At 44.0% G+C, this 19,741-nt stretch overlaps 1 protein-coding gene across 3 annotated transcripts; it reads right to left on the bottom strand.

Annotated features, from left to right (window-relative positions):
• Nucleotides 1-633: 633 nt before the first annotated feature.
• adad2 (adenosine deaminase domain containing 2) lies at nt 634-18,344 on the bottom strand. 3 transcript variants are annotated; one of them, XM_020097030.2, is made up of 12 exons: nt 18,229-18,297; nt 13,903-13,977; nt 7,215-7,353; nt 6,305-6,458; nt 5,364-5,487; nt 4,685-4,813; nt 3,952-4,114; nt 3,405-3,575; nt 3,048-3,262; nt 2,391-2,622; nt 1,089-1,221; nt 634-937 (listed from the first exon to the last, which is right to left on the bottom strand). In XM_020097030.2, exons 3-12 carry the CDS (start codon nt 7,337-7,339, stop codon nt 827-829), a joined length of 1,557 nt encoding a protein of 518 aa, XP_019952589.2. In that variant the 5' UTR covers nt 7,340-7,353; nt 13,903-13,977; nt 18,229-18,297; the 3' UTR covers nt 634-826. The 3 variants fall into 3 exon arrangements, with proteins under 3 accessions (XP_019952589.2, XP_019952591.2, XP_019952590.2); XM_020097032.2 differs by having other exon boundaries at nt 3,952-4,102; nt 18,229-18,295; XM_020097031.2 differs by lacking the exon at nt 13,903-13,977 and having other exon boundaries at nt 18,229-18,344.
• Nucleotides 18,345-19,741: the final 1,397 nt, after the last annotated feature.

Genomic DNA, 19,741 nt, shown 5'->3' with positions numbered 1-19,741 from the left:
ATAATTTGTCATTTTGTACTTTATGTCCCATCTGAGGTTCATTGCCGTTTCGACAGATGACGTTTTCAAACTTAGATCGATATTCACACACTGGTCACTTTATTAGGTACACCTGTACCATCTATTGATCTATCACAAACCAACAGCTTTGTGATAATTGTACTTTATATTCATGACTGAGGTCTTACTCGTGGTGCTTTAGAAAGCCTTGTGTTAAAGTGTGTTTCTAATACTTTGAGTATTGAACAAACACACCTGCTAAAGTGGTCTGTGAGTGTTATGACAGAGGACATTCAGCAGTTGAAACCTTTAACTTTGAACACATCTGTGGTTCTTCAGCTGATGATTTGAAATCTTAACCCACATTAAATCATACAATAAATTTAATGAATCACTAAATTCTAAAACAAGATATTTACCTGTTCATAATGGTTCTTCATACCAGCGATTGATTGTGTAATTTGTTCAGCACTTTAACACAACTTGCTGTGTTGTTGACCTTTTGGCTACAGAACGACAGGGTGAAAATGTCGCTCAATCCTGTTTGACAGGACGAGGAAAATGTTTCCCTTGAGCTTTAGCCTGTAAAGCTGCGTGATTCCACCCACAACTCATTCAAACTGACTACTTCACTGTGGTGCGCTAAGGTCTGGTTTATTTTTCACACCTACACAAACAGAAAACAACACCAACGCTCTACATAAAAATATATATAAAATAACTTTAAAGGATGTTTTGACTCCAGAACAACACTGAACAAAATCTCGAGAGGAACTTGGATAAACTTCAACATGGCAAGCTTCTGGATGAAGAAGAAAAAAAGAGTTCAAGCATGAAAGCAATCCACCATCTCTTTTGAATTCCACGGACCTACGTTGATGTTTGCAAACTGTTGCTTGACAAGATTTTTGACCGTCTGGTAGACTTCGGCTTCCACCTATAAAAGAGCCAACAAGCCATTAACAACAATATGCGACCACAGCGGCTGCAGAAAGCACTGCATGTTCACCATTGCCACGTCTGATGAGCTCTACAGTGCCACAACTTCAAAATGAGCTTTGATGTAACAATGTAACACTGACACACACCTTGGCGCTGTGGTAGGTGGGAAACTCCAGCAGATAGCTTTGCCCGCTCAGCTCTGCAACTCCTAGGAAGTAATTGTAGAACGCTCTCTTGCAGAGCCTGCTGGAAAAGCCAGGCCCACTCATACAGGGAGAGCTGGGAAATAAGAAAAACATAAATCACTATAGTTATGTTGTTTGTCTTGGATCCCAGTCCCAGTGAGGGACTTTGGTCGGTCACCCTTTGAGTATTAACTTGCAGACCAGAAACTGTAAAAATAGATGTGGGTTTATTTCAGCACTGCTTCTAGGGATTTTAGGTCATTTTATTAACTTGTTCTTAGTGACGATTCCACATCCAGTGCTATTCGTTTAAATTCTGGATACAACATCAGGATTTACTGAAGACTTTACTATTGCTGCAAACCCATTCCCAAAGGCTGAACCCTGGTAAAGGACTGTGGGGAGTGGAGCAGGGATGTAAGAAACCCATTGTTATTGGTGTAACAGCAGTGACAGAAGCTGATATTAGCAGATGGCTGACTGATTTTAAAATACTTCAAGGTCTGTTCTTTAATCAATACACTGTCTCCAGTTTTCCAGTTTACTCCTTTATTTTTTTTACCAACATATTTTCCACATAAACGATTTTTTTGAGCAGAATTCAAGAAATGTGGGTGCAAGCCAAATGTTGTGGCAAACTATTTATTGCCTCACAGTTGAAAATCAAGCTGAAAGAAGTGAGGAATAATTGGCTTTCATTTTCATGCTCTAATGTTTTTCAGTTTAGGTGTTCTTGCTCCTCTTCACCTGTTTTTCTATTTTCCACTTATTGTTGAGGAACATGCTACAAAACCTCAAACTGACACTTTAACCCATGGTGTCGCTTAAAAAAAGAACAGTTCAGGCTGCAGGACAGAGGCTGACATATGCAGCAACACTGAGCAGGATCGCAAATCTATTTTTGCCTGTAATCTCCACTCAAGGAAAACACAGCCTCCAGTGAGAGCTGCATCTGTGTCACACTCTAGTTACTGGACATCAGTGGATGTCTGCAGCTCCAAAGCCAAGAGATGGCGAGAGCCGGAGACCTCACTGATCTGACAAACAAAGTGCTGCGGGCTCTGGAAGCAATTCTGCTATATCCATGGATGGAAGGAGCGAGGATGAGGTAAGGTACAGTCAGCTCCAGACTCTCTGCAAGGGGTGAACAGGACATTACACTGGTCCCACATTTTAAATGCAGAGTCAGCTTCCTGCACATTTTATCCACTTCCTAAGGTAACTATATTCTAAAAGACAGTGTGCAGAGCATCTACATCTTACCCTTCAACAATGTAGCCCTTGCGACTGTCCAGAACTTCAATATCCTTGTCACCAAGGCACCAATTGATGCTGAGGTTGTCGTTCTGGGACAAGGTCACAACAGGCCCCACGTAGTCGCCACAGAGGCAGACCATGTTGTGTTTCTTGTAGGGTGGCGGCAGAAATTCCTCCCATTTATCACCATCCACATTGGTGACATCAGACACCTCTTCGTTAATGAGCTTCTGGCCGCCTGAAATCAGCACAGATTTCAGTATGTTTCAAGGGGTTTACAAGGACACAGGTGATCAACCCACATACAATCTGTACAACAACTGATAACTGTCTATTCATAAGTTGTGTTGAGAAATCTTACCACTATGATATAAAATATCAATTTGCTACGCTTACAAAACACCACCTTCAGCTAACTTCACTTACAATTGGATTTCAAGGGAGAGTTACACAGTTTTAGACGAAATGAAGGACACCACTCATGTCCGTCCACGTTTGACATTTAGCTTAGTTGTAACATCTAACAGACCACTTCTTGGCTTGGACCAGGAACCTGCTGTTTAGCATCCAGATGTAGACTTGAATAAACCAACTCTTAAGGCAAGAAAGCAAATTAAAAAAATGACTCCAAAGATGCTGATCAATTGCTTTGAGACTTTTTACCGAGCACCATGCTGCTGATGTAGAGAGGCTGAATGAAGTGGCTCAGTAATGCACCCTGAACCCCAGTGAAAGACCAGCGACACAGCTTGTCACTTCCGGACATGCAGCAGACTTTGGCGCCCCAGATACTCGGTTCAAGGTAGACTATAGGGACCAGCTGGCCTTTGGCGTGATACAGCAGCTTCAATGTCGTCCAAGAGTTGTTCACAGAGCCCCTGAGCAGAACATGACATTGCATTTTATAGGTTTGTAAGTAATATCCATACCAGCCGAGGTAAACGTATACCAAGACAATAAATATAAATTAAATCAAAAACACAATTCAATTTCCAGTTCCTATCATTTAGAGTGCTGAACTTGAAGCAGAAGTCCTTAGCGGATCCGTCGGGACACTGATTGGTGTAGAGGTGCAGGCTGATCTTGGGTTTGAGCTGAAGCTGATGGCTGTCTGCACTGCTCTCAAAAATGCAGTTCTCCTTGGCATTTGGATCAGCATCAAAGAAGAGAAGAACCTGCTTGTACAGAAACCTGAGCACAAACACAGCACAAAGTACACATTTCAATTTGAGCCACACCAGCATTTCCAAGAAAATCAGCTATTTTAACATGTAAGGAAAACACGCGTCATGACTTCATCTTTAATATCAAACGAGAAAAATGCATTACACATTTACTAGCATTTAAAGTTAAGATTTCAAAAATTAGAAATGGGGGCATTTCCTGTTCCAGCATTTCAAAAATTCAACATGTAACTACAGTCAAGATCCACAAGTATCTGGAGAGTTTCTGGACGTTTTATTTGAAATAAAATAATGGATACCACATGAAAATGTCCCTTTGGCCTGTATAGACTTCAGATTTTTATAAAAAGGTGGAGGTCATAATTCATATTAGTAGTTCATACCTTAGGAGAGCACGCCTGGTGATGACAATGGCGTGGCAGTCATGGACCATCGTCCCATTGTAGCCAAGCCACTCGGTGGAGCCTGAACGTCCAGCTCCCAATGCCACCACCTTGTAATGCTCACAGGGTTGACCTGCAGTATCCAACACTTCTGTAGAGGAAACTATTTCTCATTCAATGTTACATTACCCTTTTGCTTTAGTTAATGTTTGAGATATGCTATGGAGACGTACATGTGAAGGGCATTTAACTGACGGACATGTTTAACAAAAGCCTGGATTGAACACATAAGAGCTAGAAGCAAGCAAGAGTGAAATATCATTTATATGCCATCAGTCTCCATTCAAACAGCCTTGTGACTGAAAACTTGCCAGTCACAATCAATCAGGATTTCTTGATAAGAAATAAAAGAAAATTAACTGGCTGCAACATCATATGAAAGAAAATAGCTGTTTAACGTGTGATATCCTACAATTGACCATGACATTTGTTTTCATGCTTGGAAAACTTCAGGATCAGTACTAGAATGCTAAATGAGCATGTCTAGCCATTTAATATGCCACGGCTCTGTTTAAATGTGTTGAATTTATAGACTGTAATATTGAGTTTTTTGTTCTCTATTGCAGTGCAGATATATGGTGCTTACATTTAAAAAATTATAAAAACATGAAAAATAAACTGGTTGTTCAATAAAGAAGATATTTTACTGACCCAAGGTGTACAATGATCTTACCCCTAATTAAAACGAATGCAGCCATGTAGCTCTTGCAGTCTTGGAATTCAGGAAACATCTTCAGGAGGCTGTCAAACTTCTCACTACTTATTGCTGCCATGTGTTTCTTGTGCCACTCACTTTGCCAGACTGGAAGAAAAAATAAGAAAGTGGCAGCTAGCAGTCGGGAGTTAATGCTACTTCAGTGTGGCCAGGATAGAGAAGAGTTATTCGTCCAGGTGACAGAGTTTGACTGTGGCTTTGAGGTAAGAGGGAGAAGTTCTTCAATGCTCTGTGAACTTCAGTAGCAGCAGAGTTGAACTTGGACAGAAGCTGCAATAGGATTCCAGTAGCACTATCACTTAGCCCTGAATGATAAGAGATAAGTGATCTCACCCAGGTGACACAGCAGCGGAGGCACCACTGACGAGCTGAGCAACGTGTTCAACCTTGTCGGGGGTGTTTGAATACATTGCAAATTGTCAAATACATCCAAACTTTTTTGAAGGGTTAGTGTAAAAGATTGGTTATACCAGACAGGCAGCAAAATTCTGGACAAGCTGCAGAGCTCTGTTTGCGGCTCCACTGAACTTTTTTAACATACTACATAGAAAATTCATGATGTTTGAAGCAATGGAAATATGTATTTTTTGGCATATCCAAAGTAGAAAAGGATTTTGAATGCTGACGTCTACTGCACCTTCAGGCTTTGTGCAATTGTCTTCGATCTGGTCCAAGATGATCTCTTCTTCCAGGGTTACGCTTTCACCAGATGACATACCAGGGAGGGAGAAGACAGTTGGCTCATCATCTGAGACTTCATCCTTAAACACAACAAAAAAAAGAAAACTGTCAAAACTGGGGCTTCCCTTTCTATAATGTTAATTTAAAGCATGTGAAGACACAGCACATGTAAACATGCTGTTGGGAGGTGAGATGGGCTGTGTAATCTGAGACACTGAGAATGTATTTCTGTTGTTCGTAGCTTAGTAGACAAGGTGGGTGGCTGCAGATGGCTTTTCAACCCCTCCAGGAATGACATCATACACTGCTGTTCTGTGCCAGTAATCTGCCGTTAACTATCACAGATGTTGAGATTTCACCTTGATGTAATCTCGATCATTTATCCCTACATCATCACAGGTTTTGAGTGAAGGACACCTTCTGCGTAAGGCACATAATTACATACGACATAGATGTATATTAGGTATTCATCCTCAAATATTAGCTACTGGAGGTGACAAGCTGACAGAGTGGCAGCTGCTATCAGCTTGTCATTTTTGTAATCAGATTTGTAGGTGAAGCAATAACCATCCATCCATAATCTATACTGCTTGTACATTGAGGGTGGCAGGGGGCTGGAGTTTATCCCTCCCGACATATGAGTGGTGGGGGTATACCCTGGACAGGTCGCCAGTATCACAGGGCTAATTTAGACAGTCCAATTAAGCTAACCTGCAAGTCTTTGGACTCTAGGAGGAAGCTGGAGTACCCTGAGAAGACGCAGGCATGGGGGGGAACATGCAAACTCTACACAGAAAGGCCCTGGACATTAAACAATAACCCCTTACATTTGTTTGGATATAAAACAGCAAATAAAATGTTGGGAAATTCAGACATTCACTCTTTCCATTTATTTACCTCATCTTCCAACTGGAAGTCGCAGGAACCAAGTCGATCCTTCGGTTTGGGGCTGGAGGCCTTCCCTATTCTGAATCTGTCACTCTCTTGAGAAAGTGACACCTCTTCAGCCTGGTCATAGTCTCCACAGGCATATGCATCGTTCTTGAGAGGGCTAGAAACATTTGCAGGTACCAAAGTATCACAACATCAACACAGTAGCTCAATGGTTAAATAGGATGTAAAATCAAACATTTAAGCATTTCTAATCAAATGTGGTTGCAACATTTCAAATATGCTTCCCACACATGAAAAAACATCTAGATGAAGGTCGCCAAGCAGAAACCAAGCATTTGGTTTTAGGTTGAAATTCAAGAGTATGGGATTCTTCAAAGGCTCAACAGTCAATTAATCATCTTCTGTACTTGAAACCAAGCACATGAAGGTTGTCACAACCAAATGAGCCACTGGGTTGTCCACAGTCCTGGAACTATGGGTGCACTCTTTAATGAGTTCCAGTAACTGACAGTGTGTGTGGACACACTCAGCAGCAGGCTCCTCATCTGCCTGCTCTGAAACCTCAGTAACAAGCAGCCGTGACACAATAAAAGACAACTTACTGTGAATAGAACAGCCACTGTTTGGTTTTATTGGCCTGAGCATTAAAGTGCACTGCTAATGATTTTTGCTGAAGCGACACAGATAATGTTTAAGTTTGTACCAATGGGAGAGAGATAATTGTGACAGTTCATTTGAAATGTTTGAAGAATGGATTAATAGGTCACCGCTGTGATGTGCTGAACTATTTCTATCGATTATGAGACCAGGAGGCTACAAGGAATATATTTCTTAACCAAATGTACAATTATCACTAAGCTGTTTGTCTTTGCAGAGTTACTGTAAAAGGCATTCAACACATTTTTAATGTTACCTCAGCATAGAAGCACCGCTGTAAACTGGTTGATCAAACTGCAAGCTTGACTCAAAGTCTGGCTGAGACTGAAAACTGGCAGTACATCTTCTTGGCCTGTAATCATATGCTTCTTGGTCCTCCATGATTTTCAGGCAACCTGTAGAAAAATGGATGATAACATAAAAGTTGTGTGTTGTTTTAAGTTTGTCAAAATCAATAAAATGCCTGATTTTACAATTGTTCAACAGTATTCCACTTTTAACAGTCACTTGAATTTCGATTATTCCAGTCTTTTGTTTGTCTTATGCATTAATCTACTAAATATAAATGGACATCAGTGTGATAGACTGATTATGAGTTATGATGGTGTGTCAGACTCAGGAGATGATATTTACTCATACATTATGTTTGGTGTTAATTTTCTGCAATTCAACAGCACTAACATAATGTTCACGTCATATAGTTTTGATGAAGCCTGTCACTGAAAGCTAACGCTGAATCTCACAGACCACGATCCACTTTACAGAGATGTTAACTTTAAACAAGTCAATTAAATGTCTTTTCAGCCTGAGGAGTTTCTACTTGTTCCCAAAATTGGGGAAATATCTTACCTGAGATCAGACATGCAGCAGCATCAGTATCTGTTTAATCTCCTAGAGCATTTTAAGAACATTTATGTTAGGCTTGGTTACTGAGTTGGACCCCAAAGCAGACGCGGACTGGTGGTTTTGCGGTTTAACAGAGTTTATTTATACGAACACAAAACAGGAGCAGGCTGGGGTGGCAGGGTGCAGGCTGGCTCGAAGATCCAGGGTGAGACGAGGATGAATGGAGGAGCAGCGAGGCGCACGGAAAGGCTGGGTGGAAGGAAGGAGATACGAGGGTTAGTGAAAATCCATGAAAACGAACACGGGAGTCGAGGACATCGATAGCACATGAAGATACCGGACGGGACGGAATAATCTGGCACAGGAGTGGAGTCAGGACCAGGCTTTTATTGTGGGGATGATGAGGTGATAGAGATCAGGTGCGCCTCGTCGCTGCAGCCAGGAACCAGCCACGCCCCCTTGCCACACACACAACCTGCACTGAGAAAAACAGAAAAGGGGAGGGGGAGAGACACCACAACAAAACACCAAACAGAAATCACCACAGTACCCCCCCCTCAAGAACCGCCTCTTGGCGGTCCACCAGGCTTGTCCGGGAAACGAGTGTAAAAGTCAGTGAGGATAGTGGGGTCAAGAATAAAAGCACGGGAGACCCATTGACGTTCCTCCGGCCCATACCCCACCCAATCCACCAGATATTGGTAGCCCCGCCCTCGCCGACGTACATCCAAAACCGCCCTTACCGTGTAGGCCGGATGGTTGTCTATTACCAGGGTGGGTGGAGGGGGCTCGGCCGGAGGGCTTAGAGGGCTAGAGGACACTGGCTTGAGGAGAGAGACGTGGAAAGCAGGGTGGATCCTTAATGAAGGGGGAAGCTTGAGTCTCACCACACATGGGTTAATGACCCGATCGACCTCATACGGTCCAATGTACCTGGGGGTCAACTTTCGGGACTCCGTCTGGAGGGGTAGATCCCGCGACGACAACCAGACCTTTTGACCTGGCAGGTACACAGGAGCAGGGGTGCGATGTCGATCGGCCAATCGCTGATTGCGGGCGGTGGTGCGGATGAGTGCTGCCCGAGCCTCGCGCCAGACCCGACGAGCGCGTCGGAGGTGTGCCTGGACGGATGGAACTGCCACGTCAGTCTCCTGGGCTGGGAAGAGTGGAGGCTGGAAGCCATTGGCGGCCATGAAGGGAGACATCCCTGTGGCAGAGCAGACCAGGGAGTTGTGGGCATATTCGACCCAGGGAAGGTGGATGGCCCAGGAAGCCGGGTGTTGTGCTGTCACGCAGCGCAGGGCCGCCCCCAGATCCTGATTGGCCCGTTCTGTCTGGCCGTTGGTCTGCGGATGGTATCCTGACGATAGGCTGGCCGACGCCCCCAACGCCTGGCAAAACGCCTTCCAGGTCCTGGCTGAGAACTGTGGCCCCCTGTCCGACACGATGTCCATGGGGATGCCATGTATCCGGAACACATGAGTGACCAGTAGGTTGGCGGTCTCGAGGGCGGATGGAAGCTTCGAGAGCGGAATAAAATGAGCCGATTTGGAAAATCGGTCAACTATGGTCAGGATAACGGTGTTCCCTTCAGAGGGGGGTAGGCCTGTGATAAAATCCACCGCTATATGCGACCAGGGGCGGTGAGGGACGGGCAGGGGGCGCAGCAATCCCGCAGGAGCCTGATGGGACGCCTTGCTCCGGGCGCAGACAGAACAGGCGGCGACAAACGCCTTGGTATCCGCCACCATGGAGGGCCACCAGAAGCGTTGCTGCAGCAGGTTCAGGGTACGGCGACATCCAGGATGACAGGAGATCCGGGACGAATGTCCCCACTGAAGGACTGGGGATCTGACAGACGGGGGAACAAACAACCTGTTGGGTGGACATCCTTCTGGGACAGGCTGATCCCTCTGGGCCCCCTGGACCACACCTTCAATCTCCCAACCTGCTGCTCCCACCACACAGGAAGATGGTAGTATGGTGCTCCCAGACGTGTCCTCAACCGGAGGGGCAAACTGACGTGACAGGGCATCAGGCTTTATGTTCCTCGACCCCGGACGGTAGGTGAGGGTGAAGTTGAACCGCCCGAGGAACAACGCCCACCGAGCCTGGCGCGAGTTGAGCCTGCGGGCAGTGCGCAGGTAGGACAGGTTCTTATGGTCAGACCAAACAATAAACGGGTGAGTAGAACCCTCAAGCCAGTGCCTCCATTCCTGCAGGGCCAGGACGACCGCCAACAGCTCCCGGTTCCCCACATCGTAGTTCTTTTCCGCCGGGGAGAGCTGGCGGGAGAAAAAGGCACAAGGGTGCTGCTTCAGGTCCGTGGTGGTGCGCTGAGAGAGCACGGCCCCCACCCCGGAGTCGGAAGCATCCACCTCCACAATGAACTGGAGAGCAGGATCCGGGTGAATTAATACAGGAGCAGAGGAAAATAGTACTTTGAGTCTGGAGAACGCCACCTCGGCTGCCTGTGACCACACAAAAGGAACCTTAACCGATGTGAGCCTGGTGAGGGGTGTAGCAACTCTGCTGTAGTCTCGGATGAACCTACGGTAAAAATTGGCAAACCCGAGAAATCTCTGTAGTTGCTTCCTTGATGTAGGAGTGGGCCATTCGGCCACTGCCTTAACCTTGGCAGGGTCGGTCTTGATTTGCCCTTTCTCCACAATAAATCCCAAGAAGCTCACAGAGGATACATGAAAGTTACATTTCTCCGCTTTAACATATAGTCTGTTTTCTAGGAGTCTTTTCAATACAATGTTCACGTGTTGAATGTGCTCCTGAGTGGTACGTGAAAAAATCAAAATGTCATCAAGGTATACAAACACAAAACTGTTGAGCATATCTCTCAACACATCATTAATGAGAGTCTGAAACACGGCAGGGGCATTAGTGAGGCCGAAAGGCATAACCATATATTCAAAGTGTCCCAGGGGAGTGTTAAACCCCGTCTTCCACTCGTCCCCTTCTCTAATTCTCACTAAGTGGTAAGCGTTGCGAAGGTCCAACTTGGAGAATATAGTGGCCTTATGCAGGGGACCGAAGGCAGAGTCAATGAGTGGGAGGGGATATTTGTTCTTGACCGTGATATCATTGAGGCCCCTAAAATCAATGCACGGGCGAAGTGATTTGTCCTTCTTCTCCACAAAAAAAAACCCTGCCCCCAATGGTGAAGAAGAAGGACGAATAAGTCCTGTAGCCAATGAGTCTGTGATATAGGTCTCCATGGCCTCTCTCTCTGGTCTAGATAAATTATACATTTTACTGGAAGGAAAAGGGGCGCCAGGTAGCAGATCTATACTGCAGTCATAAGGTCTATGGGGAGGAAGAGCTACTGCTAACTCCTTACTGAATACCTCCTGGAGGTGATGGTATTCGGCAGGAACCAAACTGAGATCCACTGGCGTGGGCGGAGAAGGTGCGGTAGTCAGAGTGGAAGGAAAGGCGGAGTGTAGACAGTGAGAGTGACAAAATGAACTCCAATTAGTGATGGAGGAGGAGGACCAGTCAATGTGAGGATTGTGAAGTTTTAACCAAGGGAGACCTAACACTACTGGGGAAACCGGAGATGGGATAACATAAAAAGATATTGCTTCGTGATGATTTCCGGAGAGCTGAAGGGAAATGGGAATAGTGCGATGAGTAACCTTAGCTAGGAGTCTACCATCCAGGGCGAACACCCTCTTAGGCTGCGGCAGGAGCTGAGAGGGAATTTTGGACTGGGTAACCAGTTCGGAGTCAATAAAATTGTCATCTGCCCCAGAATCAACTAAAATAGACAACGGAAGGGAGGTCTGATCCCAAGACACAGTACCTTGCAGAGACAGGCGAGGAGGAGACGAAACAACAGCAGAATGGCTCACCAGTGCTCCTCTTGTGGCTGGTGAGCCCCCCCTTTTGGCCGAGATGGGCAGAGCGTAATCCGATGACCGTCCAGGCCACAGTAAAGGCAGAGTCCAAGGAGATGGCGACGTTGACGCTCCGTAGGTGTGAGTCTCATCCTCCCCAGGTGCATAGGTTCCTCGATGTCGAGGAGAGCAGGTGTAGATCCAGGAGGAATCCTGTTCGAGGAGGACGTCGGCAGCGGAGAGGGCGCAAGCCCCCGATGGTGAGGGCTCATTGTCCGCATCACGGGAGGGGTATGGCTCGCCCTACCGGATCTCTCCCTGCGCCGCTCGCGGAGACGATTATCTAAACGTGTAGCTAATGAAAACAACTCATCTAGAGAGGTCGTCTCGTCACGAGCGGCCAACTCATCCCTCAGCTCGTCCCTTAATCCCCGGAGAAAAACCCCCTGAAGCGCTTGCTCATCCCAGCCACTATCGATCGCTAGAATGCGGAAGTCGATCGAGTGGTCCGCCACGGATCTCTCTCCCTGACGAAGAGAAAGGAGCCGGCTACTGGCCTCCTTACTACGCAGAGGATGGTCAAAAACTTTTAGGAATTCCTCGGTGAACGAGGAAAAAGAAAAACAAATCGGCGAATTGCTGCGGGAAATGGCAACAGCCCAAGCCGCGGCTCTCTCCGACAACAAACTCATGACGAAGGCAATCCGCGACTTGTCTGTGGAGTATGTTAACGGCTGCTGGTCGAATACGAGGCTGCACTGATGGAGGAATTGTCTACCTGAGCCTAACTGCCCTGCAAACCTGGCGGGTGTGGGGATGAACGGTTCCCGGGGCTGTGTGGGAAGAGCGACCGGAGAAGCTGCTGGTGGAGATGCTGGAACTGGAGCGGGAGCGGGAGCGAGCGCCGGAGTCGTCAGCGTGGAGAGGTGAGTAGTGAGCTGTTCCATGCGGCCACCGATCAGTGCCACGTTGGAGGTAAGGTTCTGTAGAGTCTCCATTACCTCGTTCAGGGCTCTCTCGTGCTGCCCAACACGAGTTCCTTGGGACGAGAGAGCTTGTCTGAGTTTTTCCGCATCCGCGGGGTCCATTTTTGGCCAGATTATTCTGTTAGGCTTGGTTACTGAGTTGGACCCCAAAGCAGACGCGGACTGGTGGTTTTGCGGTTTAACAGAGTTTATTTATACGAACACAAAACAGGAGCAGGCTGGGGTGGCAGGGTGCAGGCTGGCTCGAAGATCCAGGGTGAGACGAGGATGAATGGAGGAGCAGCGAGGCGCACGGAAAGGCTGGGTGGAAGGAAGGAGATACGAGGGTTAGTGAAAATCCATGAAAACGAACACGGGAGTCGAGGACATCGATAGCACATGAAGATACCGGACGGGACGGAATAATCTGGCACAGGAGTGGAGTCAGGACCAGGCTTTTATTGTGGGGATGATGAGGTGATAGAGATCAGGTGCGCCTCGTCGCTGCAGCCAGGAACCAGCCACGCCCCCTTGCCACACACACAACCTGCACTGAGAAAAACAGAAAAGGGGAGGGGGAGAGACACCACAACAAAACACCAAACAGAAATCACCACAATTTATTTACTTTCATTTGTGTGTTATTTCATTTTATTAACTTCTGTTACATGAACTGATTATTTTCTCTTTCTTGTTTCGATTCAAGGAAACTTTCCTTATAAAAAAGTGAGTATTTTAGACAGTTTGAGGGGAAAAAATAATTTTTAAAATGTCATCTTGCAAATTTAATAGTTATATTTAATCTAAGAACAAATTATTAAACCATTACAACAAGTGACTGTAAAATTAAACATGAATTGTATCCCACACTTTGACCTGGCTGCCGCTGAACACAACACCTGTTGCTAACCCAAAGGTTCACTCAGCTAATGGAGGCTAATCAATTACAACTTGCTAATGCATGCTAACACCTGATTTCTCTGAGCCAGGACGCACACAAGAGTTTACACCGTTTCTAGATAAATGAAACAAGTCAGCTCGATACCGATCACCTGCCCTCTGTGCGTTTCACCGTCAAAAACTAAAGCGACGTTTGCTAATGGTTCATTAGTTAGCAGCTACGTTTTTTAAGCTAGCGTTAGCCTGTTGTGGCTAGCACAGACAACACGTGTCCAGGCCAGTCACTCGGGGGAAAAACAAAACGCTGAATCGTTTCCCTGCGACTTGAGTTTGAGGTGAAGCAGTTTTAACTTTGAACAAAGTCACAGTGTGTAAAGTTCACCTTCAGTGTGTGGACCTTCTTCTGCACTGGAGAACAGGAGGTGGTGCTGCGGTCACTGTGGTGTCCTGCAGCTGCCTGAACCCAGAGCCACACAGAGCAGGTGTACACAGATGATATAGATACATCATATTCATGCTGCTGCTGCAGAACTGTGTGTTTATCGTTCATATATAATAAATATAAATAATATACTACCAGTTTTTTTTACTTCAGCATGTGCACTTATACCAAAAATGCTCATAGTCCTGTAAGATAAAGCCAAAAGTTATCTGAAAGCAAAAAATATTCATATTAGTTGATAAACAGAAAAGATTGATTACATGTTTTACCTCTGTGTGCAAAGCATAAGAAATATATCCATTTATAAAACCGTATAGAACCTTTTGTTATATTGCCTTTATATTCTAATACTTAAAATATTGTATTGTCAATATCTCCATTAGCACATATTACTTTACAGTGAAAGCTTTGTAGTAGTTCTGGTGGCTCGACTTTCATCTCACTGCAGTCGACTTATTATAGACCTATTTTACCCTTTTATTAATCTTATGCTCTTGTATCCATCGATCTATCTGTCTGTCTTTCTGATTATGTCTTCTGTGATTGTTGAGATCAGAATCATATTCATTGACAAGGTGGTTTTCAACAAACAAGGGATTTGATTTGGTGCACCACTCCACCATCTCTCTCCACATTTGCATGTCTATGAGCCCTTTGTGTGTGTGGGATTGTGTTTCAGGGTTAAAAACTGCATGTATGAAAATTAGTGTAAAAAGAATTTCCCCTTGAGGGATCAATAAAGTCTCTCTTAACAAACACACATACACACACTCACACATACATATATATATGTGTGTGTGTGTAGAGAGAGAGAGAGAGATAAAGGGGAAACAAAGCAAATTAAAAAGGAAGTACTGTGAGTAAAAGCAGAAAGATAAAGACAGGAACATAAAGAACAAGAGCTATAAATGATAAAAGTGACTGCATATGAATTATTCTTCATACAAACCATGTTCAGCTCTGTTTCTGTGCAGCTATTGCATATATTGCATTTCATCTATTGAGTTGACTCTCACACTTCTTTCAGTCATGGTTCAACCACCCCAAACTAGGGGAATCCCCTCTTAACTGACTGGGCTTTGTGCAGAGGATGTATTGAAACACATTGTTTATAACACAGGGCTTCCCTGAGCTGTTAACATCACTGTATCATAGAAAAGCTGCAGCCTCCCCCGACTGGGACTAAGAGGCCCAACCTAAACCATGATCTAAAAGTACAAAAAAAAGATCCTTTTGAACATATAATGCTGTGCAGCTGTTCAACATACCCTCAGTGTAAAATGTAGCACACATCGTATGTAGTTTCAGATCTCCGTTTGCACTGTGACGTCTGTGGGGATGTGACCATTTCAGCAGAATTTAGATTGAATCGTGGGAATGTGAAGAAATTAAAGGGCAGATCTGTCATGTTTTATGTATAGTCACAGTAAAATAAGCAAACAGGTACAGAAAGGGTCGATGGTTTCTATGAATTTTAAATCTGTGGTGCTGCACACACACACACACACACACACACACACACACACACACACACACACACACACTCACACACACACACTCACACTCCAATATAAACACAAAAACCATATAAAGGAACGCTCCCATGATGATATGAGTATGCAGTTGTTGAAATTAAACCTCTCTCTTTCTCTCTCTCTCTCACACACACCTCAGCCACCGTGTGTCATTATTTGCAGAAGAGAAACGTTCCCCTGATTATTGTGAAACTCAACACTGAGCTCTATTTCACTTCCCTTCACCTCAAACGAAAGCCTTCAGATCTGTCTCTGAACATTGTCTCTGATCTGTTTCCTGAACCAAATGGAGCTGTCTTATGAGTATGAGTGTCTGTGTGTGCGTGTGTGTGTGTGTGTGGGGGGGGGGGGGGGCATATGTCTCAGTGTGTCTGCGCCTCACATGAGGCTGTAAAATGTTAAGTCACTCCCATCCCCAGAGAGCCCACAATGGAAACTCTCCCACGTGTCATCTTCATTTTAAATACTACCTTTTCCCTCCCTGGCTCCCCTCTCTTTGTCTCTATTTCTTTCCGTCCCTTGACATATCTTTCTCTCGCCTCCCTTTTTCACACCCACACACTCGCTCACAGGCTCAGAGAGATTTCCCTGTTTATTTTTTAATGGGAAATAATGAAGCAGTGGTGGCATGCGTTACAAACACCGCAGCTCAATTCAATATTTTTTCTTTTTCCTTCTCAGGGGGATCAGCCTTTTCCAAATACATCGTAACAGCTTCAGTGTTGGAATATGGACAAGTGAGAAAACCGTGAAATATTGAGCCGGTTGACAGTTTTTCTAAACATATGCCATTGTGCGTATGTGTGTGTGAGAAGTGTGATTGTGTTGCATGTGTGAGAAATAAAAACACTACTATGCACTGTCAGGGACAACACTGATGTATTTGTGGTAATTAGTAGTTAAATATATGAACATTTTAAATTCAACCAATTAGATTGTTTCTGTGCTTCACAATGATTTTTCCAACTGATAGTACATAGACACAATGTGTGTTGTGCGTATTTTTTGTGATAGAACAGCTGATAATTTATCAACATTAGCAGCATTTGCATCTGAAAGCGAAGTAAATCACACTTTATCTAAATAGCGCGTTTTGCATAAAGTTGCAATACAAGGTGCTTCTTACAGTAATACATCAAAAAATGCAACACTAATAATACCGAAATAAAATAAGCAATAAAATAAAACTTAAAAAGATTCAAAATAAAGATGGATTCAAATGCAATGAATTGAAAGAATGCTAAGCTAAATGGACTCTGTTCATATTATTCTTTCCTGGTCTCACTGACCACTCAAAGTGTTTTACGATAGAAATCACATTCAACATTGTCTTTCTTTCTATCACACAGTGCCGGCACAGCTGTCAGAAATTTGGGGTTTGGTCTCTTGCCTAGCGTTGCCATGGAGGAGCCAGGGATTGAATCACTGACCTTCTAGTTACAGTGGACGACCCGCTCTGGTTTCAGAGCCACAGCCACCCACCTATCTTAAGGTTTTGAAAATCTCTTTTAGAAGTGTATACTGGTTGTGCTGCCTTCGGCTCCTCTTGCAGGCGATTAAATCAGGAGGATAAAAAATTTTCTTCATAAGAACACAAGTTCTCATCATCCTCATGTTTTTTCTTCTTAAAATGTTCTTTTAATGATGGAATAGTTGGACTCCCATTACATATTTACAGAGCGATGTTTCATTGATGTTTTCTAATGGCTTTGCTTTTATTCATTGACCTTTTTGGTCTTGGTTTTTTTGTTTGCAAAGCATCATGTATATAGATGGATATCATTAATACTGAAATGCAGCAATGGGCAAGACAGTGTGTATTTCCCCCCCAGTTGAATTTAAATTACAATGATCAATAATTTATGGCACAAGTAACTTGCACCCAGGGGTCATGCATTTTTGAAAAATGTTGCACAAATTTTGAGGATGGTGGACATCTTAAAACATTTACCATAAAGAATGTCTCACTCACTAACATCTCAGTAATGCCACATGCTGCGTCTGATTCAGTCTCCTCGTTTTATTCTGCCGGGCTGTTTGTGACATCAGTCAGACATCAGACATCCGAAAAAGAAAACTTAGTGGAGTGGGAATATGCCAGTTTGTCTGTGTGAGGCTATCTGCTGAATAAAGTACAAAATCTGGAAAATCTGAAACTGATTTCCAACTGGGTCACTACCTCCATGCACAACTGAACAGGGATAATTGGACGTTCATATTTTTCTTCTCCAAACTGAGTTTGACAGGCCTTTCCCCAGGCTCACCACTAGAGGGTAAAAGTCCTCTGCTCAGTCACTCTCTCAGTGTATTTGTGATGCTCACACATGACCTACAAATCAGCAGAAGCATCAGAGAGAGAGAGAAAGAGAGAAAATGAGAGAGAGAGAGAGAGAGACAGAGAGAGAGAGAGAGACAGACAGAGAGAGAGAGAGAGAGAGAGAGAGAGACACACAGAGAGAGACAGAGACAGATAAGAAAAGAGAAAGAGAGAAGGAAGAGGAGACCCTGGCTATTATTACAAATAATATTATGAGACATTGCACTTAACAATTATTACAACGTGATGATGCAAACCTATAATACTTTATCAATGAGACTAGTGTAGAAAACTTTGAACACAAAACATTTTCAGATGGATTTTCAATGAATAGATCATGAATCATGATCATTTAAAAACACATTCCTGTAAAAAGACACAGTTGAAATGAACATGAAATCACATTTTACTGACCTGCAAATGTAAAGGTTGGAAGGAGAGTGGTCAAAAGACACACGGCAGACACCAACAAACACTCAGTGCAGGTGCACAGGTGAGGAAACAAAGAGGCAAAAGGCCTGATCTCGGCCTATAAGGTAGTAGGAGGTGTTAGCAGTATTCACCACTCGGTGCCTCCTTGTGGAAAGGAGGGGATTTAAATTTGCAGTTCTTTACATGTGGCCTTTATCAAGTAATGCGCCTCTGACATTTCAACAGAGAGAGAACTTCAGAGGGGCAGGTGTTCAAAGTTATATCAAATCAAATCAAATATACTTTATCCATGGGAAAAAATGTCCTTCGGCCAAAGTGCTACAGCCACTGCAGAACAGAACATATTGCAACAAGAAACAATATATGCAAGGACATATCATGTAAGACCCAGAATATATGATGCAGAATAAAAGTGAGTTAAATATTGACACCTGCCCTAAAATCCATTCAAATAATAAAACACTTAAACAATATAAGGAATAAAATATAAAAAGACAAAAACTGTCATTAGAACCTAAAACCAGAGTAAAATGTGCCAGACAAAGTGTAAAGGTCATTGAGATACATGGCAGAATCAAGGTGTTTCCTTATTGAGTAGTGTGGTAGACGGTGATGAGTGACAGCTTGAGGAGGTTGGTTTTACACTTATAGGCTCTGTAATGTCTTCCTGAAGGTAATCGGTCAAATTCAGAGAACAGTATGTGTGACGGGTCATTAAGGATCTGAGTGTCTGAACTCAGAACCTTCGTAGATGGTCTGAAGGGAGGGATGGTCCTTTTTGCTCATCACCGAGACGTTGTTCATATATTGAATTATAGCAACTTGAATTAAAACAGAATAAAACATGGAATCTGACAAAAAACCACATCATATTTGTTCGACAGAATATCTCCAGAGGTGAACTTACCATGTACTTCCCCTTCTCCCACTGTGCATCCAAGGGCACGTCATGCACGTGAGAGTTCATGATGTGATGTTATCTGACTGACGGCAGCCATTTTATTTATAGATCAATTATTATTGATTGTTAAATATTCTTCTGGATAAGGGTCACGAGCAGGCTTTTACAAAAATACGCCTTGTTTTAAAGCACACATGCATCATGAAGATGATGAAAAAGACGGGTGTATGAATGTGGCTTATCTGTGTGTGTCTGCGTTGTGTGAATAGACAGCTAATGGAGACAGGTGGTTGCCTGCACGCACCTGTGTTGCCTTTGAATCACAGAAAATGCAGTGGATTGCAGAGAGACTGAGATCAAGCTCTTTCAACAGAGCACAAACAAAGAGACGGGTACTGATTCTGTTTTTGATGTGCAGCCATCTAACTGTGCATTGCAGAATCTCAAAAAGGGGACATCTACTGATATAAGTGTGAACACAGTGGCCCTAATATCACCCAACAGGGAGAGTGTGAGAAAAAGATCACTAACACAACCTGAGCTGGCATCTAAATATAATCCAGTAGGAAGCACACAGCGTCAGAGCAAAAGCTG

The sequence above is a fragment of the Paralichthys olivaceus genome, chromosome 15, assembly GCF_024713975.1.
Source record: "Paralichthys olivaceus isolate ysfri-2021 chromosome 15, ASM2471397v2, whole genome shotgun sequence".
Classification (NCBI taxonomy): Eukaryota; Metazoa; Chordata; class Actinopteri; order Pleuronectiformes; family Paralichthyidae; genus Paralichthys; species Paralichthys olivaceus.
Note: the sequence above shows the minus strand (reverse complement) of the source record. Positions and strands in the feature narration are given on the sequence as shown.

Bases quoted from the DNA above. Each gene is read 5' to 3' on its own strand.
- adad2 (XM_020097031.2), bottom strand. From the start codon at position 7,339: ATGGAGGACCAAGAAGCATATGATTACAGGCCAAGAAGATGTACTGCC. The intron at 4,115-4,684 runs GTAAGATCATTG...AATGAGAAATAG, and splicing joins TGCATTCGTTTTAATTAGGG to TTTCCTCTACAGAAGTGTTG. The intron at 938-1,088 runs GTGTGTGTCAGT...GCTCTTTTATAG, and splicing joins CCACCTACCACAGCGCCAAG to GTGGAAGCCGAAGTCTACCA.